Source organism: Mesoplodon densirostris, chromosome 15, assembly GCF_025265405.1.
Source record: "Mesoplodon densirostris isolate mMesDen1 chromosome 15, mMesDen1 primary haplotype, whole genome shotgun sequence".
NCBI classification, from domain to species: domain Eukaryota; kingdom Metazoa; phylum Chordata; class Mammalia; order Artiodactyla; family Ziphiidae; genus Mesoplodon; species Mesoplodon densirostris.
In genome coordinates, this window is record NC_082675.1 from 75,091,616 (window position 1) to 75,118,112 (window position 26,497).

Below are 26,497 nucleotides of genomic sequence, written 5' to 3' on the forward strand. Positions count from 1 at the left end.
CACACACACAGAGAGGGGTTGAACATCTCAATGCTAGTTGTCCACCCTTTTGGTCCCCACGCTATCACCAAGTTCAAGAGGAGAGGACATGGAATACAGAAACAGCGGCAGCCTTTCCAGTTGCCCCCCTGCCTCTAGCTTCCACCTCCCCTTCCCCCCAACTTCCCACCTCCACCCAGATCCATTCTTCACGTGCTTCTAGAATGACGGTCTACAATGCAGATGCAGGCGAAGTCTAGTCTCTGCCTCCTTCTCATCTGCTACCCCATCCCTGCTCCTTGGCTTCATGCACAACTTGATGAGAAGCATCAACAACACCAAGAAGCCTGGAGTGAGAGGTGGTGTGATCTTTGACAGCCCTTGAGCCTGCAGCCTGGGCTCCCCCGTGGGCACCCTGACCTTCCACATCTTTCTCTGAAGGGACCTGGAGTCCTGCTAATTTTTGGACAGGGTGAGACCTTGCCCTCTAAGAAGGAAGTCACAGATGAAATGCCCTTTGCTTTTGTTTCCTCCTGGCTATCCTGAAGATCTTTAAGCAGAGGTATGTTCTACATCATTCACAGCTGAAAGGTCATGCTTCACCACATCTATAACTAAAAGGACAGTATGATTCCTGCTGTAAGGTGCTGGCTAATCGTTCTACCAGGAACATTGAGAACAAGCAAGCTATGTGTTTGTAGAGAGCTTTTCATGATGGTTTTCCTAACGGTTCACTGCGTTAAAGCCTATGCGGTTTGAAATGCTCCACGGGGGAGTGGCCACCTCCACCTGGACCTGGCCCCCTCCTCCACCCGGACCTGGCCCCCTCCTCCAGGCCTGCCCTGCCCCTCACATCACAGAGCACTTCTGCTCTGCTGTCTGCCTGATTTCCGTGAAGGTGGCCTGGGCTTTTTCTTTTATGGTGTCCAAGTCCATGTTCTGAAGGTTCTGTAACTGCCCGAGAATAGAATCCTTATCTTCCTCCTCTTCCTCATCCTCATCTACCATTTTCCGGAGATCTTCAGGCAAATCCACATCATCTCCAGCCATCTGGATTTGGTTCTCATCCATTTCACTCTGTGTGGCAAAACAGACACGGAGATAGAGAAGCCGTTCTAAAACAAACAAACAAATCCTGAAGGCAGCAGGGAGATAGAGGCCTGTTGCGGATGGATGGATGGATGGATGGATGGATGGGTGGATGGATGGATGGATGGATGGGTGGATGGATAGGTGGATGGATGGAGTGAATGGCACATTTGGCCATCTCGCAGCAGAGCCTGGGCCTGGTGCCAGTTATGGAGGCCAGACATCCCGGTTGAGATCCCTCCCCCCACTTTCACTGCACTTGGGTCGATTGGAACCTTCTAGCACAGGGGTTCTCAAAGTGTGGTCCCTGGACAGGGCAATATTAGCATCATCCAGGAACACGTTAGAAAGACAACTTCTCCGGCTCCACCCCAGGCCTACTGAATCAGAAACTCCGGGGTGGGATCCAGCAACCTGCATTTTAAGAATCCCTCTCCTATCCCGCTGATGCCCAAAAACTTTAACCAACTCCGCCTCAGGGCAGCTCTGCAAGCTTTGTTGTCTATCAGCCCCAGGCTGTTGTGACCCAGGGACCCCACTCTGGAGGGTGGGGTTTGGGTTCACAGGGCCAGACAGTGCTCCCTCGATCCAGCCATCTCTCTTCAGGGGCAACGTCTGTTTAACCATCGCCCCTTCCCTCCCTTCTACTAGATGCAGAATCACCTCAAACTCAGCTTTACATCCTTGTCACCTGGAAGCGAGCCTGGCGCACAAACCAGCTTATCAAGTGAACCGTCCAGCACCGTCTAGCCTTGCGTGTCGCCGATGCCTTACAATTTCCTTTTGTGGTCCTAGTTGTGGCTGTCCCACGATCTCTTAGTTCCTGCCGCCTGGCCTCTGAAATCCCTTTACCCTTAGGCTGCAGAACCCTTTGTTTTGTAACAGAGAAGAATCTAGAGAAAACGTTTCTCTGGGAAAGGCAAGGGTTTCCTTTCTCAGATGGCTGCTCTCGGATATAATTTTCTGAGAGGTCTCAGATATAAATTTCTGAGGTTGTAACGTGAGGCAGACTGGGCTTTGGGGACACAGAAGATTAAAAAGAGCACTAGAAAAGCGAGTGATGGGAAAGATCTAAGTGACCTTGTGGTCTAAGTGGTGGGAAAGATCTAAGCAGACTGTAGGGCCCCCCTCAAGGATGTAGTGACCAGCCTGGAATTTGTTACCAAAGGCATGAAAAACCACACAAAGGCAAAACGATCATCTTAGTCTTTTTTTTTTTTTTTGTGGTACATGGGCCTCTCACTGCTGTGGCCTCTCACTTTGCGGAGCGCAGGCTCTGGACGCGCAGACCCAGCGGCCATGGCTCACGGACCCAGCCGCTCCGCGGCACGTGGGATCTTCGCGGACCGTGGCACGAACCCGTGTCCCCTGCATCGGCAGGCGGACTCTCAACCACTGTGCCACCAGGGAAGCCCCGATCATCTTAGTCTTAATCAGACTGCACTGATTTGATTTGAGAAAGATTTGGGCACCTGCCAAGTCCCCATTTCTGATGCTCTGTAGCTCCAGGCTTCTCCAATGGCCTTCGAGAGGCTGGAGGCCACAGCCTTTCCCCAGAGCTCCTTCTTTTATTTGGTTCTCTGGGTAAAGTGACAGCAAGCCTGGCTCCAGAAACAGGTTGAGAGGCCGACTTTTTTTTTTTTTTAACTCAAAAAGATGTATTCTAAACATTAAAAGTTGACATAATTTGTTACAAAATGCAGCAAAGGGCTTTTGACATTTTCCCCCAAACCAAACTTCAGTTTAGGCAAAACCAATGTGAACTTCACTCAGGATGAGGTTGTAAAAACCCCCTCTGGGCAGGGTATGCCATCATGTTGGCGGCCCCAGGGCACCATCGGCAGGTGAGGGTGTGAGGCACCAGGGTGGATGCCTCAGCTCAGCCGTGATGGACAGGTTCCCCCATCGTGGCCCCTGCTCCGTTATTTTCCTTTTGCCAACACAGTTGAGCTAGCTTCACAGAGGCAGTTAGCCAGTCAAAGAGAGAAGTCTCAGTTTTGTCTGGAATGATCTGATGTGATATCTCTGCTGATCCTGTCCACCAGCTCTGCGCTCTTTTTTTGTGTTGTCCACACACGGTCGTGGAGCTCAGCGGCTCACCTTCCAACGTGAAACTTCTAGATTACCTGCCCTGCCCTACACAGAGTTCCCTCTTCGTATTTAACTTCGTTGCTTTCTTTCCCCACCTCGGGAGGCAGACTTCTGATGCTGAGAAGACGAGGATGCCTTTGGGCGGCGTGGTTCTCACCAGGCCCTCCCTGGAGACCCCTGGGAATGGCGACTCTCAGTGTCGACTCCCCAGGTGAGAGAAGCTTCTCTGTGCACTTGGCCAGGCCTCTTCCCTTCAAGGCGCTTAACGGATTAATTAGTTCCTCGTCAAACTGGTGTGGGGATTAATTAGTTAATCCCCAGGGGCTCCCAGCCAATCCTCCATTTCTGTTTATTTTTTATTTACCTACCCTGGAGGTTGCCTCCCTTTGAGGATGGACCTCGGGGCATTTTTACAGGGACGGGAGGGAAAGCAGGGCCTCCTGGCGATTCTCAGTCCACGTAAATGCGGGACCCCTACCCACACATACACGATTTGCAAAGGCATTGCTGAGAACTCTGGCACCTCCGCCCCTCTGGTTTGTAATAAGATCTCTGCACATGTCACCAGGTTCAAACCTGGACAGAGTAGCTGCTGGGGGCCTGGAGGGCCAGGCAGCTAGAGGGGCCAAAGGGCCAGCGAGCCAGCCAGTTGGTGCCCAAAGGGACCCGACGCACTCAGGAGGGCTCCTGGGCCGGTGCTCCCCAGCACCCTCTCCACCAGGCAGCTCAGTGCCCGGCCTCGCTGCTTTGGACCAGGTCGGGTTTATTTTTACCTCCTTCCACTGGCCCAGGGAAGGGAGGGTAGTGGGGTTCCACGTTGCCTCCCAACTCAGAGGGGATCTGGATCGGCACAACTTCTAGCCAAGTGGTTCTCAAAGTGGGGTCCCGGGGCCAGCCACAGCAGCATCTCCTGGAATCTTGTTAGAAATGCACATTCTCACCCAGACCTGCTGATTCGGAAGCTGGGGGCGTGGGCCGAGCCATCTGTGATTTAGCAAGCCCTCCTGGTAATTCTGGTGCTTGCTAAAGTTTAAGAAGCCCCGCTCCACACTCCTTGAAGACGGGGGCTGTAACTTACTCATCAGTAAGTCTCAGAACCCAGCCGAGTGTCTGGTGTGTCGCCACAGACGATAGATGTTTATTGGTGAGCCCGTTGTCAGGGACTATAGCAGCCTTAACAAGACTTGAATGTGCAGGCCCTCTTTCCTGTCAAGAGCTCTGTTTCATAGCTACTGACTTGTTTATCTTTACACTCCCGTGGAGGCAGTGCAGCCTAGAGGTCAAGCGTTGGTTTGAGAATCAGATTACCTGAGCATGAAGGTGACTGCCACCACTTACAGGCTGTGTGACCTGGGGCACCTAACACTACCTCTCTGAGCTTTATTTCCTTATTTATAAATTGGAGTTATGTTATTTGCCTAAGAGTTACAGAAGAGTAATTCAATGATAACTGAATTATTTGGAATAGATTAAGCACATATATAATTATATTATATATAATTAAAGGTAGATGCTCCCGAATGTAATAACCTTCAGAGGGAGGGGGAGGGGGATGTGCACTGGATAGTCTTGACTCTGCACGTGGTGCTCAGCCCTGTCAGAAGGCCTCGCTCTCCTGGCCCCTTACCTCTGGCCTGGGAATGAATCCTCCCTCCGTTCACTCCAGAGGCTCAGCGTTCCTAGCAAACTGGGCCTATTCATTTCCCTTTTAGCACTAGGCCCTCAGTTTTGGGAGAAACCTGCCCAGAGGGTCCAGCTCCCCTCACCCCTTGTCAGGCTCACCCTAATGTTTGTGGGACACAGAGGATAAATACTGATAGAGGTCCCTGGCTTAGACCTGTACCTCTTTTTTCCCCAGTCCCTGGCTCCATCCTTCCATGGGAAGCTTGTGTGTATGGTTCCCCGTATGCAGACCGCCACCCTACTTTTCAGGCCCAGTGGTACTCAGGCCAGCAGCTCAGCGTACCCTCAAGAGGACAGACCTGGTGCAGAGGCCTGGGCAGGCCCCAGCATGCATTTAGGCAGGCGGTTCAGGGCATTGGGCAGCCAGGGCCCGGGGCAGGTGGTGCTGTTTGTCCAGTCTAAGGGCGGCACTGGGTGTGGTCAATGGCTGTGGTCAGAGAGTCCTATGACCACCAGCCTTCTAGAAGGACAACGCTACTGACTGTCCGTCAGAAGCGCCATTGCTGCAAGTGATGATTCTAGTACTGCAATCAATTTTCTTGGCCTGCCGCCTGTACCCTGGGCACAGTGTAACTAAGCGTAGGACAACCAGGCAGGGCTAGTGAGTGGCTAGACGACCAAACGAAGTCCTCTGGAACCGAACCTGAACTCCCGGACTCGTTAGCACTGTGGGTCAGCTGCAGACCTAGGACAGGCCAAGGGTCCGGGTCCCTCCCATTTGCAAAAAGCTGCAGCCACCCCAGACCCCTATCCTGCAGAGTCGGCTATGACAGTGGGAAGACTGTGGGATTTAGAGTCGGGAGACCGCTTCTGTCTTTCGCCCCCTGCATGACCTTGGGCAAGTCACCTTACAATTTGATGCCCACCAGGAGGGACCCTCAGAGGATTACTGAGCAGATTGAACGAGACATATTGTGAAACGGCCTTGTAAGCATCTCAGCTCTGGACAAACAGTAGCTGTGGTTATTAATATTTTAGAGGACAGCACGGCGTCAAGATCCCTGCTGAAAGGATCCCTGGGAGAAAGAAGGCGTGCACAGTGAAAGAGAGGGTGGGAGAGTACCAGCCCGGGACAGAGCAAGCAATTCAGGCCCGTCTATGGGATTTATACAGGGGACCCTGGGCCTTGTCTCTCCTTTGCATGACAAGCCACCCTGCTGATAGGACCTTGTCTGCAACCCACACAATGAAAGTCTTTTCCTAACTTTCTGCTGCTCCAGGTTGGGAATGCTAGGAATATTTTGACAGAGTTGACGCATCAAGAAAAGGCAGCAATAACTCATCACAGCCCACGAGCACAAGTGCGGTTACAGCCAATACAACTCAGCTCCAGGGAGGGAGGGGAAGTTTGGCGCTGAGAACCGTGGTGTAGGTGAATAAGGGAATGAATGAATGAGGGAGGGAAAAAGTGAAGTGAACCAGCATATAAAGAGGAACTTACAGGCTATACTTCATTCTTCGGGGCTCTGTTTCAGAAGTCTTCTCTTTTCTAGAAAGCTGATCAACTTGCGATATTGTTTAATGCAGTTAAGAACTAATTATTTTTATGCTGGCTGACCAGAATCAGTTTTAATCTCCTGCTTTTTAACCAGATTTATAATCTTAATTGCCAGTGCTGAATGCCCCATTATTTAAATAGCCCCAAAGCCTGCATTGTTATTCCCTGTGACTGATTTCTGACCTTTCTCTGAAGGGTTAGCATGACCCTGGATTCAGACTTCCTGCATCCTAATCTTGATAAACTGGCCTTCATCTTGTACCAGACTGGAGATATGATGATAAACTATCTTACATGGTTATATGATCAAAAACCTGAGTATTTACCACTTAGAGTCCAGTCAGTCAAGCTTGGTGTACAAGCACACACCAGTTTGTTTGATACAAGGTAGATTTGATTTTTTTTTTTTTTTTTTTTTGCGGTACGTGGGCCTCTCAGTGTTGCGGCCTCTCCCGTTCCGGAGCGCAGGCTCCGGACGCGCAGGCTCAGCGGCCATGGCTCATGGGCCCAGCTGCTCCTCATGTGGGATCTTCCCAGACCGGGGCACAAACCCGTGTCCCCTGCATCGGTAGGCGGACTCTCAACCACTGCGCCACCAGGGAAGCCCGGTAGATTTGATTTTGGTTTTGGTTTGTTTCCTTATTTTTGGTCTACAGGATACCAAACAGCTGGGTTAATGGATTTCTTTCCCGTGGACGAGTTGATCTAATATTTGATGTTTTACCTATTTCTGAGGCTCACCCATGTGAGCAGTCACCTGTTTGCATAAACCACCCCTCAGTGTCCTGGTGATGAGTGAGGCAGCCACGCTGGCCCCTAGGCAAGGTGACGGCACCCCCTGGCTCCCATCCTGCCGGAGCTTACAAGACATTGGGAGGGTGGGGTGTCGATCGAAGGATACAGCCAGTCAACAAACACCTCTATAGAGAGGAAAAGGGGGCATGGCCTGCTTTGCCGAAAGTAAGGAGGAATTCGGGCTGGACCAGGAGGGAGGTGGGTGTGAGGCCCTTGGGGGCTCGGCTTCAGCAGAAAGCCTCATCCTTGCTCTGATCAGATGCTGCTGAAGAACTGAGTTTATGTTTTCTCCCCGGGGACAGTGGTTCTCAACCCTCTCTGTACCTCTGAATCCTATGTAAAGTGTCGAAAAACACGATGGTCAGGCCCCACCCCCATATTTGGCTCTAGGGATCTGTGGCAGAGACCCAGGCAATGGAGTTTTTAAAAAGCTTTCCCGGGACATTCTAACGCATGAGTTGGTGTTGAGACCTTGTCCCGGGCTTGCTAGCTGCAACTTCTGCTACACCACACCGTCTTTCCCTCTTTAGCTACTTAAAGAGCCCTCAGCACACCCAGAATGGGACAGAGGCTGTGGATTTGACTCCTCGAATACAGTTTACAGTTTTTTTAAAAAATAATTAATTAATTTGGTTGCGCCAGGTCTTAGCTGCAGCAGGCGGGCTCCTTAGTTGCGGCATGAGAACTCTTAGTCGCGGAATGCATATGCGGGATCTACTTCCCTGGCCAGGGATCAAACCCGGGCCCCCTGCACTGGGAGTGCAGAATCTTAACCACTGCGCCATCAGGGAAGTCTCCCAGCCATCAGCGTTTAATGTTTGATTGAGAGGGTGCACACACAGGGCCCCTCGTGGGATGAAATGTTCCCACTGTGTCCATCTTAAACTTCTTTCCTTTATGCAGACGTTCCAGAGGGACTCAAGAAGCTCTTAGAGGCTGGTTGTCCAAGCCTCTCCTTTACAGATGAGGAAACCGAGGTCCTGGGAGGCGAAGATACTTGCATAAATGTCTTTCTGCTTGTTAGGGGACAAGAAACCAGCCCTGCCGCCAGGTCTCGCAGGAAAATGTGGCCAGTGGGTCGGATTGGCTTGGAGTTGAATCTTGCCACTTACTGGCTGTGTGACCTTGGGAAGTGCCATTCCCTCTCTGAGCCGCTCTTCTTATCTATGAAGAGGAAATGATATCTACCCACCTTCCAGGGTGGCTGTGAGGACTAAGTGAGAAAGTGCGGCTAAGCGACACATCCAAATCCAATGACTCTTTCTTCCCTTCCCAGGCTCCCCCCAGGATCTTCAATCCACGGCTCTTTCAAGGGTGTGAGTAGAAGGAGCAACTGAACGAGGGCAGCAAAGGGAGGAGCGGGAAGGCACGGCCCCTAACGGGCCTCTGATGGCCTCCCCGTGCTGCCACCAGAAACAGCTGTTCAGGAGCAGGAGGTCTCAGTGTCTGGGACCCTGCCAGGCAGCCCCGAGAGCTCCTGATCTGAAGGAGGCGGGCGAAGAAAGCTTCACAAAATCGTATCTGTTTGTAAGAGGCAACTTTCAAATTCAGTTCTAATGGAGCTTTCAATGTACTACATTTAAAGAAACTCTACTGATAGATTTTCTTCTGTCTTCATCTTTGTTCAAAGTGAACGATGCCCTTAATACAGCAGACAAACACCAGGTGTAACTAAATCGTATAGCTCAGCAGGGAGCATGACATTATTTTTCAATGACTAACCTAGACTGACAATTCTGTTAATAGGATTAGGGTTCATTGTGGAACTGTTTTCTCTTATTAATTTGGCTTGACTTACATATACATTTTGAATAGACTAGAAAGAGGGGCACCTTTGTTTTTAGAGAAAAATCTTGTGGCTTTATTTAAAATGTATTACTTGTTCTATTTGCAAAAAAATATGACATCTTAATTATTATATAAAGTAATTCTGTATTTTATACAAAATCATAATGTCGAATCCAGTCTTGTTCTTTTCATGAAAATTGATTTTAATATAACTCTTATGGCTGATAGATTCCTTCTGCTATTTTTTGTTTGTTTGTTTTTGCTTTTTTTTTTTTTTTTTGCGGTACGCGAGCCTCTCACTGTTGTGGCCTCTCCCATTGCGGAGCACAGGCTCCGGACGCACAGGCTCAGTGGCCATGGCTCACGGGCCCAGCCACTCCGCGGCATGTGGGATCTTCCCGGACCGGGGCACGAACCCGTGTCCCTGCATCGGCAGGAGGACTCTCAACCACTGTGCCACCAGGGAAGCCCCCTTCTGCTATTTTCAATACTTTGTTCTTTGTTTTTCTTTTTTCCCAATAACATCGATCATTCAGCAAACCTTTTATGTGTGTGTGTGTGTGTGTCTATGTGTTTGTGTGTAGTCTGTGCATATGTATGTGTGCGTGGTGTGTGTGTGTGCATGCATGTGTGTGTGTGTATGTGCAGCTTCTACATGTCAGACACCATGCAAAGCCCTGATGACAGAGACAAAACCTCAGCCCCTTTGTTAAGAAGCACACAATCCAGCAGGTGAGAGTATTCAGGTTGGAGAGATGGCATAAGAGACATGCACTCAGGTATTACACGAGCACGGAGGAGGGGAAGGGGAGGGAGGTCATGGAAGTTTCTGGAAGAAGTGGCACTAGACCAGCATCTTACAGGAAGGAAAGAGGTCACAAGGAGCAGGGTGTAGGGGATGCGAAGCAGGAGAGTAGTATAGTCCAGGCAAGGGGTAGCAAGAAGTGAGGTTGGAAAGTTGGGAGCCACATCATGGTGTACAGGCCAAGGGGGCTGGACTTTATTCTGAAAAGTCATGGTAAACCTTCGTTGTTTTTTTTTTTTAATAAAAACGGGAGGAGGGGACTTCCCTGGTGGCACAGTGGTTAAGAATCCGCCTGCCAATGCAGGGGACACGGGTTTGAGCCCTGGTCCGGGAAGATCCCACATGCCGCAGAGCAACTAAGCCTGTGCGCCACAACTACTGAGCCTGCGTTCTAGAGCCCATGCGCCACAACTACTGAGCCCGCGTGCCACAACTACTGCAGCCCATGCACCTAGAGCCCGTGCTCCACAACAAGAGAAGCCACCGCAATGAGAAGCCTGTGCACCGCAACGAAGAGTAGCCCCACTCGCTGCAACTAGAGAAAGCCCTCACGCAGCAACGAAGCCCCAATGCAGCCAAAATAAATAAATAAATAAAACAAAAAATAAATTAATTTAAAAATATATTAAAAAAACGGGAGGAACAGAATCAGTTTGCATTTTGGAAACCTCACTCTGCAATTTTGAGGGGAGCAAGACAAAGTCAACAATCTACTTGACGTATTGTAGTAAAATTGCTGAGAAGTGACGAGCCCTGCACTTGGGGATGAGCTGAGAATGACTTATGAGTTGAAATGACAGTGACCTGGTGATTTGCTCCATGTGCAGCTGGAGGAGGAGGGACGAGGCAAGGGTGATTCCAGGGGGAGTGCTGGGGGGAGCCCTCGGTGGAGGTGGAGCCTGCAGGAGGCGCAGGGCTGGGGGAGGATCGGTGTCTGTCCTGGATCCAAGCTAAGAGGTGCCCGAGCAGAGGTGGACGCAGCGGTGAAATTTAGGGAGAAGATCTAGGAAGGCGGTATAGATTGGAGTCATCAACTCACACCTAAGTGGCAGCTGAAAGCAATATAAGACGCAGCCATTCAGGGAGAATGTGATGGCTTGAGTGGGACAAAGAGCAATGGAGGAAACACCCTGGGATATTCAGAAATTTGGGGGCAGTCAAGGGAAGGGTAACCCTTGAAGGAGACAGAGAAGGACCAGTTTCAGGAGAAGGAGAAGGAGAAGGATAGTATCCAGAAGCTGAGGAGGAAGCAATGAGCTAAAGGAGGCAAGGAAATTTCTGCCCCAGGAAGAACTGCTCCAGGAGGAGGTCCCCAAAGGAAAGAGCGGAACCATCTACCGCACTGAGACCGACCGCCGAGCGTCGGCAGGAGGAAGCCTTCGGCAGAGCAGTGGGAACAAGTCATTTAGGAAGATGCCCAGAAAGCCGCGTTCAAAGTGCTGTTTGCTTTAGTTGGGAGAGACTTGACCTCTTTTATAAAGGAGAGGCCCAGAGGGAGGACACGCTGAAGATACAGGACAGTCGATAATTAGTGGAATGAGACCCAAATCTAACATGAGCATCATGGGTTACTTTAGGCAGTTGAAGTCCCCTGATGACCTGGAATTTGAAAAGCAGAGGAAACCAACATAAGAGTGGACGTGAACGTCCTCATGACGGAAATACTTTCCTACACACGCGTCCGATTACTGTGATTTGATGCTTGCGCTTATTTGACTCCTTATGTGATGACTGCAGTGAAAAGTGGTCATCAAAAGACAAGGGTATGACCAACGGGGTTGACCTTGACGGTGCACAATGAACCCGGAGAGGCGGAGGCCTGTGCTGTTTGCCGGACACCAGGGCTACACTCCTCCTTTCAGAGGCCACATTTCCTTTGCCTCGTCGGCAATTGACTGAAACTCTTTTTTCACAGGAAACACCAGCCAAATAATTTCTTTAGCAAATACAGTTCTAATTCCAAAATGTGACATAGTTATCTTCATTAGACCTGACAGCTCCTGGGAAGACATTTTCCTCAAATCCGCTCTCCGTTGGGCCTGGGTGAGGGGACGGGCCCAGAATCGCCTCCTGCCGGTTATGTAACCGCTGTGAGTGACTGTGAGGAACTGTGAATGAGGCCCCCAGGGGTCCCCCCTCGTTAGCTGGAGGACCTGTGAATGTGTCCAACTGCCTGTGGGCTGTTAATACTATTAGTTCGGCTGTTTACCCAACATGGATTTTATAAGACGGCACCAGCGCTGAGGATTCTGCAAACCACGAGGGGAGGGAAGGTTGTTATCAGGAGCTCAGTAAGGTCCTGGTGAGCCTTGCTTTCTGCCCAGCACCGTTTTCTTTGTTAGACGGTTGTGTTCAGTTCTCAAGTCTGCCATCCTGGGTGGAGACACACGGTTTGGAGGGGGTGGGGGAAGAATGGAGCATGAGGAAGTACTGGGAAAAGACCAAAGAGGCTCAGAGGAACTTTGAGGCCTTGGGCAAGTCCCTTGATTTGCACGAGTTTCATGATGATGCATTGAGTGTACACCTATGATATGTGCTTTTCTGTATATCAAAAATGTTTAATAAAAAGAGAAATGCAGGGCTTCCCTGGTGGCGCAGTGGTTGAGAGTCCGCCTGCCGATGCAGGGGACACGGGTTCGTGCCCCGGTCCGGGAAGATCCCACGTGCCGCGGAGCGGCTGGGCCCGTGAGCCATGGCCGCTGAGCCTGCGCGTCCGGAGCCTGTGCTCCGCAACGGGAGAGGCCACAACAGTGACAGGCCCGCGTACCACAAAGAAAAAAAAAAAAAAGAGAAATGCAGCTCAGACCCTGGGACCAAGCAGCCAAAGCGCTGCGGCAGCGCAGGAACCCACACCTGCCCTGGGAAGAGTTTAGAGAGGCCAGAGGAAGGGGCGGAGTGTGTGCTCTCCCATGTGCCCGCCTATCCTGAGGTCATGCTCGTTGCTAATGACGATACCATGTCTGTCCTACTCATGTCTTTTTTTTTTTTTTTGCTGTATGCGGGCCTCTCACTGTCGTGGCCTCTCCCGCTGCGGAGCACAGGCTCCGGACGCGCAGGCTCAGCGGCCATGGCTCACGGGCCCAGCCGCTCCGCGGCACGTGGGATCCTCCCGGACCGGGGCACGAACCCATGTCCCCTGCATCGGCAGGCGGACCCCCAACCACTGCGCCACCAGGGAAGCCCCCTACTCATGTCTTTTGATGACCTTTTAAAAAAATAATTAATTAATTAATTAATTAATTTTTGGCTGCGTTGGGTCTTCGTTACTGCGTGCGGGCTTTTCTCCAGTTGCGGTGAGCGGGGGCTACTCTTTGTTGCAGTGCGCGGGCTTCTCATTGTGGTGGCTTCTCTTGTTGCAGAGCATGGGCTCTAGGCGCTCGGGCTTCAGTAGTTGTGGCTCACTGTCTCAGTAGTTGTGGCTCGTGGGCTCTAGTGCGCAGGCTCAGTAGTTATGGAGCACGGGCTTAGTTGCTCTGCGGCATGTGAGATCTTCCCGGACCAGGGCTCGAACCCGTGTTCCCTGCACTGGCAGGTGGATTCTTAACCACTGCGCCACCAGGGAAGTCCCTTTTTTTTTTTATTTTTAAACAGTCACCATGCTATACATTACATCCCCAGGACTTATTTACCTTCTAACTGGAAGCTTGTATTTTTGACCCTCTTCACCCAGTTTTTTCCACACCCCCCCCCACCCTCTTGCTTCTGGCAACCACGAACCTGTTCTCTGTATCTATGAGCTTGGATTTTTTAGGTTCTCCGTATAAGTGAGATCTCCACTGATCTTTCTCTGTCCGACTTATTTCACTTAGCATCGTGTCACCAAGGTCCATATGTGTTGTCGCAAATGGCAGGACTTCCTTCTTTTTTATGGCTGGATAATAATCCATTGTGTATATATATATATATATATACCATGATGACCATTTTTTAATCATGGTAATCAGATGAGTAATCCAATAAGTGCAGTAATCAAGACGGCGAGCCCCATGAAGGGGACACAAGGAATGACTGGGGAATCTGTTGCCCCACCTCCTCGCTGGCCCAGGCCTCCCTCAGCCCTGTCCAGGCTGCCATAAGGGTCCAGTACTGACCAGCCAGCCCCTCATCCCTTTCCCTCCAATTCACTGTACACATTGCCATGGCCTTGGCCTTTCCCAATCACAGTGATGCCCATGGGCACTGCCTGGCCTTCTTGGGCCTTTTTGCTCCTTATTGGAACAACTAGGAGATGAAAACCTACCCCTTATATTCCAATCATGCTTTTAAGAAGGCTTCCTAAAGGTTCCACTGTGAAGCGTTCCTCTGAATAATTAAAGAAAGACCTAAGAGTTACAGGCGGTTCCATACCAGCCAGCAGCATGGGCCCCTCCAGAGAAGCTGGCTTGATACAAATATTAGAACCAAAGCATGACATTCTGGGCCTGGGAAATGACTATCCCCCATGGTTGTCATTTCCCCAAAGTCATCTCCTCTCAAGGCTGAATATTCCAATTCCTTCAATGCTTCCTCGATCACAGTCAGTCGTTTTAAAATCTCTCACCATCCTGGCTGCTGCGGAGACAGCTACAACGCTTGGTTTTCTAGCTGTTTCCCTGCGTGCCAGGGGAGGATCCCGCTGCTCAGACGCTGCCCTCCCAGCCTGTACCCGTCGCTGTCCCGCAAGTGTGCTGCCACCTCCTGCTTTGTGACGGGGGCTCAGAGCAGAGCCCACCAGGCCTCTCCAGGCTCGCTAGTGCAGCGACCGCTTTAGAACAAAATGCACAATCTGGTCCTTAATATCAAAAGAATGGGCTTAAAAAAAAAAAAAAAAGTCGGGCTTCCCTGGTGGTGCAGTGGTTGAGAGTCCGCCTGCCAATGCAGGGGACACGGGTTTGTGCCCCGGTCCGGGAAGACCCCACATGCCGCGGAGCGGCTGGGCCCGTGAGCCATGGCCGCTGAGCCTGCGTGTCCGGAGCCTGTGCTCCGCAATGGGAGAGGCCACAACAGTGAGAGGCCCACGTAATGCAAAAAAAAAAAAAAAAAAAAAGTCACGTCCAGAAATTTCTTTCTGTTCCTCAGCACCACCATGGCCCTTGCTACAGCACACAGTCCCCGGGGAAGAACTGAGAACATCTGAGGGGCGGTTCTTCTGGGGCAGCCCGGGTGCATTTCCCTGTGGCTGCGTCTGGGGACACCAGGGAGCTGGAAGGACCCAGATTCCTGTCCCTGTGCAGGCAGTGGCTCCTACCATGAGTACCACACAGTCAGAACCTGGCTTGGACAGGAGTGGCCTGTCTGCACAGACAGGAAGCTGCCACCCTCGGGCTGATCTTGGCCTGGGAAAAGTGTCTGTCCCTCTTTGTCCCTTTCCAGCCATGGGCGCTGTTGAAGGCCCCCTGCACCCTGTGCCTCAGTGGGTGGGAGGAGAGCATGTAACCTGTGACAGCCACTCAAGGCAAAGGAAGTGGGGCAGGTCTGCACTCCAAGCCCAAGGCCTGCATTGAGGTTGGGGTGTCGGCCACATCTGGTGAGAACTGGACAAAGCAGAATATGATCCAGGTGACGTTTTATGGCATTCTTCCTATTAATTACCATTGTTATGAATAGAGCACATTGGATTAGATAGAATACCCATGTTCTTACAAAAAGGCAGGCAGTTGTATTGTTGGGGTTTTTCACACCATAAGCAGAGTCTTGCAACATTATGTGTAGCATCCATTTTTTTTTTCTTTTGCGGTACGCGGGCCTCTCACTGCTGTGGCCTCTTCCGCTGCGGAGCACAGGCTCCGGACGTGCAGGCTCAGCGGCCATGGCTCACGGGCCCAGCCACTCCGTGGCATGTGGGATCTTCCCGGACCAGGGCACGAACCCGTGTTCCCTGTATTGGCAGGCGGACCCTCAACCACTGCGCCACCAGGGAAGTCCCCTGTAGCATCCATTTTTACAAAATCCAGCCATGTTATACAAGCGCCCTAGGGAGGCCTCCACCAGAAAGTAAACTCTGCGGTGAAGGATGACGTGTGGAATGCTTTCAAGTCACACTATCACTGTTTACTTGAATTGTGTTGGAACTGCGTCAGCAACTCAAAGGTCTCTGGTCAAGCCATCAGCTGACACAGGGGCAGGAAAAGTGATGCGCCTGGTCCTCTGGGGGACGGATTCTGCGACGCTTTGCTGAAAGAGTGAGCTGTGCCGGTTTCCCCCAAAGTCTCAGATAATTTTAAACCATATGGAACTCCAAACCGCTCTAAAACTTTTGGGACACCTCAAATATTAAGAGTAGAAAGAGCAGAGACCTTGGGGCCAGAAGGAGCTACATTCAAATCCTTTTGTGTGTTAAGATGCTCTTTTGCGTGGTTGAGAGGCCCAAGTTCCAATCCTGGTTCTGTCACTCTACAGCTGTGGGGTTTTGCGAAGTCCCTTAGCCACAGCACCCCTACCACCATCCCCCATTGGCTGCAGTTTCCTCAGGTCTAAAGTGAGGCCGCGGCATTAGATTCTTACATGAACTCAAAGGTCTCCTTCAGGGTCTATGAAAACGTCAGGTGGGTTCTCGTATGCATTGTGCATTTGAAACAGCTGTAGAAAAGTGGGTACATGGGCAGCAGTGACCCAGGCAACGAAAGACACTGGGCTCCATCGTTAACAATGTATAGATTTCTTTGGGGTCCCCCTCCTCTAGCTGGCTTCAGGGAGCAGTAGCCTATGCAGATAGAGTCACTATCACTCCAGGGAGGATATGAATCTGTACGTTATGTGGCTATAATTCTCTCCTCTTCCCATAGTTTCTGTCGGAAAGGCTCTTGTTTCAAAGGACAGCTTGGCTCAGGGATTTGGGAATTATTTTTCTCTGAAGAGCATCAGACTCATTTTACAAAGCCTGAAGGTGTCCACCCCTGAGAATTAAGGTGAGCAAGACAGTGGACTCACGAACAAAGTTCAGATACTTGTGGTTCAGGGATCTCCAATTCTTGCCTTGTTTACAAACATCAGCGTGCCCACCCCAGGGCTCCAAGACCCCTGGTTGTTATTATAAAGAAATCAAACTTTTGTGCATAGAGATAATAACAGCAATTAGAGCGATCATCCATGGAGCTCTTTCCACTGGTCAGGCCCTCGCCTTGTCAGGCACACCTTATTATCTCAGACAAAGACCTCAGGAAGTAGGTATCACTGCTCCCATTTTATAGATGAGGAAATGGAGGCTCAGATATATTAAAAAACCATCTGAGATTGCAGATGTCAGAGCCAGAATTGAAAGCCAGTTCTCCTTATATCTTCACCAAACAACAGAACAGTCGGCAAAAATATATCCTCAACAACAACAGAGATACATATATTCTTAAAAAGCCCCACTTTTGGGACTTCCCTGGTGGCGCAATGGTTAAGAATCCGCCTTTCAACGGAGGGGACACGGGTTCCAGCCCTGGTCCGGGAAGATCCCACATGCCGCGGAGCAACTAAGCCCATGTGCCACAACTACTGAGCCTGCGCTCTAGAGCCCACGAGCCACAACTCCCGAAGCCCGCGCGCCTACAGGCCGGGCTCTGCAACAAGAGAAGCCACCGCAATGAGAAGCCCATGCACCTCAAGGAAGCATAACGCCTGCTCGCCACAACTAGAGAAAGCCCACGTGCAGCAACGAAGACCCAACGCAGCCAAAAATAAATAAAATTTAAAAAACACAAAAAAGCCCCACCTTCTGGAAGAGACACAGCCAGGAAGAGACACAGCCAGGTGATGGTGTGTGTGGGTGTGTGCGCAAGCACGCAAGTGCACTTAATTTCTGCTTCCTTCCAAACGAGATGTGTGGTGCTTTCGTCAGATGCACCGGAGGCGGGAGGCGGGAGGCCGGGGCTTCAGCTAAGCGGCATGAATCTGCTGCCACATTGCTAAACACAGCCCGGCCATCCCAGGGAGCGTCAGGAAATTCAGGAGGCAGGAGCGGAGGGACCGTGTTAGAAGTGCTGCACGCTCCCAAAATGCAGCCCCGGTGGGAAAAAGTACTAACCTGGAATAACGTGGGCAAAAAGCAAGGCACCCTTTTCGAAATTCATTGGTTGCAAATGAACATGAGTTTAAATTTTATTGTGAGTTTTCCCACCTCAGTGAGCACGTCCGTCTTAGGATCAATGTCTCCCGGGCGCGGGGCTCTATACCTCTTCAGTGGCTCAGCAGTGACCTTGCATGGGCAATGGGCTCGCTCCCTTTGTTTAGAGCTTGCAGCTTCTGAAGTCAGTTCTTCCAGGGATCTGCAGGGGACCCACTGAAGCAACTGGTTTAGCGGCACTTTCTAAACCGCCCAGCCTGCTGAAGCTGGCTCTCATTCCTGCGAGAGGACCATGTGCTTTGGAAGGATCTCCTTGGCTTCTCCAGGTGGAAGATGTTCTCTCAGGGGGGGTGCCCCTCTGGAAGGGGGAGTTGGACAGCCAACCCAGAAGGTGGAGGTGGAGTCGTTTAGAGGAGCTGGGCAACCCCCAGGTAGGGGGAAATGAGAAGCGAGTCGGGAGCAGGGAACTGGGCCCTTGGTCACCCCTGGATACAAGCCCTGGAGCAGTGCATCCAAGCCCTGTGCCAGATCATGTCAACATATCCTGTTCCCACCTCCCAGCCAGCAAAGGTAAAACAGTTGTGCAGTAGAGGGCACTGCAAGCAGTTTTTTTTTTTTTTTTTTTAATTTTTATTTATTTATTTATTTATTTATTTATGGCTGCGTTGGGTCTTCATTGCTGCGTGCGGGCTTTCTCTAGTTGCGGTGTGCGGGCTTCTCACTGTGGTGGCTTGTCTTGTTGCAGAGCACAGGCTCTAGGCACATGGGCTTCAGTAGCTGTGGCATGTGGGCTCAGTAGTTGTGGCACACGGGCTTAGTTGCTCCGCGGAATGTGGGATCTTCCCGGACCAGGGCTCAAACCCGTGTCCCCTGCATTGGCAGGCAGATTCTTAACCACTGCGCCACCAGGGAAGTCCCTGCAAGCAGTTTTTAGTTTACGAGTCAGACCCATGACTTTTGGAGACCAGCTACTTGACCAAAGCCCAAAGGTATTTGTCCTCTCAGCCAAGATGGATAAGATGGTGCTCGGTGATCACCATCACTGCTACATCATCTCCAAAAGGAAGGAACGGATTGTTCCTCTGAAGTGGAGGAAGAATGTCATAGAAGTTAAGACCCTGGGCTCTGTTTTGCCTGGCAGCATGGCCCTTGGCCGGAGGGTACTTACTCTCTTTCTTCCTCTGTTTCCTCTAAGAAACCTACAAGACGGTCCTGAGGATTAAATGAATTGATATGTGCAAAGCACTTAGAACAGTGCCTGGCACTTAGGAAGGAGCTCAAGAAATGTCAGCTGTGATGATTATCCCCATTGTGCATTTATATATAGATGTTCTATAGTCTTTAGATAAATTTACATAAACAGGTATTACTCCATTTTGTTGAGAGAAAATGCAAGTTCAGAGGTTAAAAGACTGGAATCTAGTTTTTATGAATAAGTTCAATGCTATTTTCACTATATCAGATACCTCAATTATGAATAAGGCATATACATATATTTATGTATTATATATATGTACATCTATGTGTGTGTATATACATGTTTTATATATATATATATATATATATATACATATATATATATACACCCATGAGTGTGACCCTTTGCTGATAATCAAACACTTTCCATTTCTTATTACGTAAAAAATGACTGGATGTTTACTGTGCTGAGTGTCTCACCTTTGGGAGTCTGTACTTTTCTCTGAGGTGAACTCTGAGGCACGCCCTCTCTGCCTTTTTTTGTGTAAAGGCAGCATCTCTTTCCATCCTAAAAGTAAAAGAATAGAATAAAGAATCAAAGGACGAAGAGAGCTAAGGCCATTCCAGCCCCTGCTCAGAGGAGCCAGACACTGGGACACACCTTCTTAGTTCCCACTGCCGGCAGACAAATGGGAAATAGGGGAGTTTTTCCTATATCCCCAAATTTCTGCCTCTCTGTCATTCCACTATCATAACTCAGTACAGACCCTAAATCCCAAAGACAGCTCAGTTCTGGGAATCTCTTTCTGATGCCCCCCGGGAGAGGGGCAGGGTGATTACTCCTGATGTAGTCCTGACCTCACTATGTTTCTCTAAGTACAACCTGGGACCACAAGCATCAGAATCACCCAGAGCGCTCATTGAGAATGCAGCTTCCCAGTCCGACTGCATTGTGGAGCGAAGCTACATTTAAAAAATCATTTTGTTTCTTATTTTATTATATTTATTAGGGGTTAACACATTTAGTTCTTCTGAAATGCTAGGTGTATGAGCTGATGACAAAGGATGTTGAGTGTTATTCTTGGGACATAAATTTTATTAATTTTTTAGTTAAAAAAATTGAAATATAGTTGCTGTACAATATTGTGTTACAGGTGTACAATATCGTGATTCACAATTTTTATTTTTTTGGCCGTACCATGTGGCATGTGGAATCTTAGTTCCCTGACAAGGGATCGAACCCGTGCCCCCTGCAGTGGAAGCGCAGAGTCCTAACCACTGGGCTGCCAGGGAATTTTCCCCTCCCCCCTTTTCCCCACAGTTTTTAAAGGTTATACTCCATTTATAATTATTATAACATATTGTCCGTGTTCCCTGTGTTGTGTTACAATATGTCCTTGATGCTTATTTTATACATAATAGTTTGTACCTGGGACATAAGTTTTAAATTCTACAGAACACTTATTTTTATGGAAAAAAATGTTTGGAGCAAACCCCTAGCATCTCCTTCTAGTTCCTTTCCTGATGCCCTTTATTAAACCCTTATGTGGACTTTCCACATATCTATTTAAGGTCCGGGTCCATCTCCACCCATGCTGCCTTGATTCCGCAACATTCCCAAAGTGGAAGACATTTTTGAGTTTTTCATTTTTTTTGGCCACACCATGCGGCATGCGGGACCTTAGTTCCCTGACCGGGGATCGAACCCACGCCCCCTGCAGTGGAAGCGTGGAGTCTTAACCGCTGGACCGCCAGGGAAGTCCCCAGTTTTGAGTTTTAAAGGATGTTCTCCTTCAGATCTCTGCAGAGCTGTGTTTCCACAAGACAGTTACACTCAGTGACTGAGAGTCTGAGATTCAGTTATTATTCTGTTCATTTAATTTCACCAATAAATTGTGATAGAATTCCGAACTCTGAGCTACAATAATGTGGAACTTTTAAAAAGCACTTGAAATCCTTGACAGCTGAAGCGGGGACATTTAAAAAACATACGGCAGAGAATCCAATTGTGAAATGTTCCCTCCGTAATCTTACCAAAGAGAGATGTGTTCTGGAAATGATGCCTTCGTCCAGGGGAGAAAACACACCTGCTCCTCTCTTCCCATTGTTGCCATTTATAAACCACCAAGTTTGCAGACGTTTTCTTCCCAGCGTCTCTCATAACCACCCCTTTCATTTTAACTATAGCAGCCTCACAAATGTTCCATTACTCCATACTGTATCTTGTGCAGTGATTCTTTAAATAGTAGTCTGTTGACTAAAGTATTCTATCAGAAGAGCTGGAAGCAGTGTTGTGCTGGCAAACGTATCTCAACCAGCTCTTTGGGGAAAGAAGCTGTTTGTAGAACTTGCCAATTTCCATGGTGTAAATACTCCCACCCGGGCGGATTTCAAACTATCAACTTGATGTCGCTGAATGAGGAATTGGGGAGAGATGAACACAATCAGCTTTCATGAGTCAGCGTAGGCTGCTGTAGGTCAGCTCCAGCATGTCACTGGCTGGAAGATTAATTTTTCTCAAGCACTGTTTAAATCAGCTCCTCTTGAATTCAGCAATCTCCCTGGGCCTCTACTGCCCGGCATGGAAACAGCAAATATGGTCTGTCCACTTTTCTCTATCATAAATACTATGCTGGGCCACTTGACTGGCCACTTAAACGGCCCTGGCCGTTTAAATGATCTCCCTGCTCCCATCATAGCCCCACAATTGAGAAGCAACACTTTTAACAAACTCCCTCGGAGATTCTTATGCAAGCTAAACAGGGTCACCTTCACAACACCGTCAATCAACCAGACTCCAGTAAAAATTTAAAAACATAAAATAAACAAGGTCACCTTCTAAGCCCCAATTTAGGTTCAGTGTTCCCTTCCTTCCCTGTTTGGAGGGAGGCATCCTCAAACAAGGTAGGGTATGGATTTCCATAATGCTCTGCGGGTGGCCTCATTGGACTTGTGATGGTGCTGGTTTGAAGTGGGCTCCCTCGCTCATGATGATCCAGAGAGAAGTGGACACCTTCGGGGATGTCTGTGAAGCTCACAGTCACCACCTCTTCTCCCAGGTGCCCAAAGAAGTGCATTATTGGAGGCTATATTTATATACCTGGCCCCGCCCTCTGGCTGTACAGGATTGGACCAAGCTGGATAAATGGACTTTCTTCTCTGGGAATTCAGGTTTGGGACTGAGAAAGAGACCAGTAGTGTGGCTCGAGCTGTCATGGGTGAATCTGGGGGATGTCGGCTGCCATTTTTCACTGGCCACGTGGTTTGGGTAGAGGACCAAGTAGAGGGCTGACTGCCCCGAAAGAACAAAGCAGCCGTCCTGAGGTGGAAGCCATGGCAAGAGATTGAAAATGAGGGCTCGTGGCTTCTCAGCACTGCTCTGGTCCTGGTTCAGGCCCATATGAGTCCTGGGGGGATTTCTGTTATGGGTTTGGTGAAGCATCTTTGCATGAAGCATGATTTGCCTTAAAATAAATTCCCTGTTTTCATTTTTAGGTGGCTAAATTGGTTTCTATTTCTTGACTCCAAGTTTTGGAATCATCTTTTTTTTCACTGTAATAGTTGCTCTCATTTATACATTTTATTTTTTTATTGAAGTAATATTGATTTACAAGGTTGTGTTAGTTTCAGGTGTACAGCAAAGTTATTCAGTTTTATATATATACATATACATATTCTTTTTCAGATTCTTTCCCCTTATAGGTTATTACAAAATATTGAGTATAGTTCCCTGATGCCTACTTCTTTATGTTGTATTCTATTCTAGGTGATGAAGCTCTTGAAAACTCAAGCAATGGACTGGAAGTCATGCCTCTTGCCATGAGAAAGCAGGCCAGCCTCACCGTCCTGCTACTATTGCTTAAATTGGTTGATCACATAAATGTATCACACACACACACACACACACACACACACACACACACACACACACACACACACACACAGCTGAGTAGCTGGTAGATAACCCAATCCACTGACTGACCATACCATTCGACTATTTCGGTCTTTCATCTGTCCAGATATAAAATTAAGGAAAACAAGGTCATTAGTTAATCAAACAGATGCCATATCTGTGACCAGATTTATTGCTGGGACATATTGAGTGATATTTTAATATCAGGTATATAGTCTATATTTCTGACCATTTTCTTTTTATTGGGCCCCTTGAGCTGAGAACATTTGGTGCTATTGTTCTGCTTCTGTTTCTTCATTATATGTTTTTTTTTTAAACATCCAAGGAATGATGTCTTTTTTTGCCTAAGTATTATTCTAGCACAAACATTATTTTTGCAGTTGCATTTTTAAAAAAAAACCAATCTTACATTTACCGCAGAGCCAAGCCTAATACATTCTAGGTAGTTTTATAAGTCACAATTTCTTTCAGGAAAAAATACAATAGACAAGGTTTCCATTAAATGCAGGCTTTTATGCTTTCTTAGTTTCCTCCAGGTCATTAACCCTTTCACCTCTAATCATCTTAGCAATAGGACCTAGGCAACTATTATGTAATTGATCATTAGCAAAACAGCCATGGTGGCAAAAAGAAATACTTTTGTAACATATGATGTACACTTAACTTCAAGATTGATGCTTCAATACTCAGTTGATTTAAGACTCAAATTAATTCTACCTTAAACTTTAAAAAATTACATCTATATTACACTTATTTAAAGATCAGTCTTCAGCAGTGAAAAATCGGTGATATTCACATTCCATAATACCCAACTGAAATGTTACTGTTTTATTTTTATTACATTTTATATAGCCAGAAGAATGTCCTTATTTTTTGGAGGTATATAGCCAAAGTATCTAGGGGTAAAGTATCGTGATGTCTGTAATTTACTTTAAAAATGGTTCTCTGTATCTATCTACGTTTCCATGTATCTATCTATGATTTAACCAGATAATCATCTATAAGCAAATATGGCAAAATGTCAACTGTCAGTTTTATGCCATAGGTATATATGGGCATTCATTATACTGTTGTACTCTTCTGCATCTTTAAATTTTTCGTAATAGGCAGTCCACACATTTATTCAGTCTTTGAGAAGCCAAGTTTTATGACATAATTGTCATGTTGCATTTTCTAGGCTTTTTTTTCTGCACATGTAAGATCAAGAACACTGTACTCTATGTTCTTTAAGGTCCTCTTCCAAGTGCAAAGTCTGAATTTTCACAATTTGAAAGCTTTCTACTTGCTAGGAGGGTGAATTTCCTGACGACTGTAAAGTTATTTAGGCACAGTTTTTCATTTGAACAATTGAGGTCAATTAAAATGTGTCTGGATCAGAAAGTGTTCAGTGGCTTTCAGGACAACATGCAGATTTATTTCGTATTTTTCATTTCCATTCATACAAGTAGGACATAGTAACTGCTGATGCTAGGAAATGGTTCACTTTAGCAGAACAGACTTTCCTCAGGTTAGAAGCAAACAGCACGAGGAAAGGCATCTAAAGAGCAAAGAGGTAGAAATTGGGGAGCTGAAGACAGTACGGCCAGAATGAATTTCTTTGTGCTTTTAAAAGGAAATGAAGTTGCATGTACTCACTTCTCCTCGATCACTTGCTTTTGGTATTCCTCATATTCCTCTCTAGTCATCCCCTGAGCTGCTGCAGGATCAGATGTACCTCCTTCTTCTTTTTTTTCTTCAGACCTGCCACCAAGTCCTAAATTCTTTACCTGATTACTTATCATAGTTTTCATAAGGAAAGCCATTGTTTCTGCCCCAGAAAAATACCAAAAACTCAGACAAAACCTGAAGGAACCCCCCCCCGCAAAAAAAACCTCTAAATATCTTCAACGACAGCTACACATTTAAAAGCAGAGGACTTTGCACAGGCTCATCTATTCAAGGGCATAATGATACAGAAGAGTGGTGTGTGCGCTGTAAGCTGGATTAAAGAGGTGAACTCCTTAGTATAGAGAGGCAGATGGTTCAGATTACTAAAGCATACAATCAGACGCAACCGACTACTTTCTGAACTAATACACTAAGCTAATTTCAGAGGGAAAAAAAATCCTTCACATTATCCATCCCTCTCCCTACCCATTTCTAAATTTTAAATTATAAGCCAGCAGGGCTTCATCAAGTGTTGGTTCAATTAAATTAATCAGAGCAGACTGATTATATGGCTGTAGTGGAATTTCCAAATTCCAGCCCTTGAGGACAACATCCTGTTGAAAACTGAGTCCAATGAGACTCAAAACCCGAAATGCTTCATTAAGCAAAAATAATCCTTTGATCCATCATTTTATCTCATTGGACTCTAAGTACTATGCAAGGATTTGCTTGAATTCTATACTGTTTCAGGGGTTACTGTGTCCTGTACATAAATACCCAACCGAGGCAAGTGTAAAAGGGCAAGCCAGAGGGGTCCTCCGCTTACATCTGGATTACCCTAGCCAGCTCCTGCGTCGTTACACTTCTGCATGGAAATGAGGCGCTGGATACTTTAACTGCTCTGATCCAGAAGGTAAGAACATTATGAGTCAAATCATCAGTGTGTATCGAGGTCACCTTTTCCTCTTACACGCAGTCACTTCCTGGGTGCTCTATTTAAGCTCACTGGTGTTACTTGGAGAAAACTTTTGACAATGTTTTGTAACACGGATTCTCAGTGGCTGTGGTTTTCTGCAGGTCAAGGGAGGAATTTGAGCATGGCTAAGACTTTAATCTATGTTAGTATCTTTCTAATTAAAGCACTCCAAGAGCAGGTGGGGCAGAGGGGAAAGATGCAGCCTATTAGTAACCTATGCTTATTATTTTATCTGTAGGCATGGGCCCTTTCAGGAAATAGATGACTATCCCTCAGATTGTACAGAACTATATAAACTGGATTTTTGCCTAAAATGCTTTTTTTTAAATGTATTTTAAGATCTGCTTTTCATCTTACTAACCAATTTAAATTGTTGCTAAAATGGTCTCAATTTGAAAGATTAACAAAGATTTAGGGTGAAATAGAAACTTTTCTCGGTGTTCTCTGATTGAGAATGTACATTCATACTTAGCTCCACTTCCACTTTAAGATGTGTTGCCTGGGACTTAATACATTCAAACCATGATCTCTAAATATTATTTAAAATAAAAATCCATTTTATAAGTTATTCTAAGTTATTAAATTATTAGATTATAAAATTATTAAAATTCCATTTTATTAGGAATTAGGAAATATGAATGGTGAGGGTTTCAATTCTCAACTCCAAAGCCAGTTGGTGAAGCAGCCTCTCCTTGTCCAGTCCTCTTCTGTCTGTCTGTGTGTGTGGGACGGGGGGAGGCTGGGGAGGGGTGGGTGTCAAGTATCACAGAAACTCTTACGTGGTAACTACATCAGTGTGACAAATGAATACTCCCTGGTGGTGCTTTATGAAATAAAATCTTCCACTGTCTTCCCAAAAGATAATTCCATTGGAAATGGGATCACGTCTTTAAAAACTTTTATTCATTCAGCAACTACTTGCTGTGTGTGGAATCCTCCAGAAAGGGAAAATAAATACCCCAGGTGAAACAGGACAACTAGGTGTTACCCCTCCAAAGGCTTCTCAT

At 47.7% G+C, this 26,497-nt stretch overlaps 1 protein-coding gene across 1 annotated transcript; it reads right to left on the reverse strand.

Annotated features, from left to right (window-relative positions):
* Positions 1 to 828: 828 nt before the first annotated feature.
* Positions 829 to 24,669, reverse strand: CPLX4 (complexin 4). The gene is made up of 3 exons (XM_060119587.1): positions 24,503 to 24,669; positions 19,435 to 19,522; positions 829 to 1,056 (listed from the first exon to the last, which is right to left on the reverse strand). The coding sequence occupies exons 1-3, from the start codon at positions 24,667 to 24,669 to the stop codon at positions 829 to 831; spliced, it is 483 nt and encodes a 160-aa protein (XP_059975570.1).
* Positions 24,670 to 26,497: the final 1,828 nt, after the last annotated feature.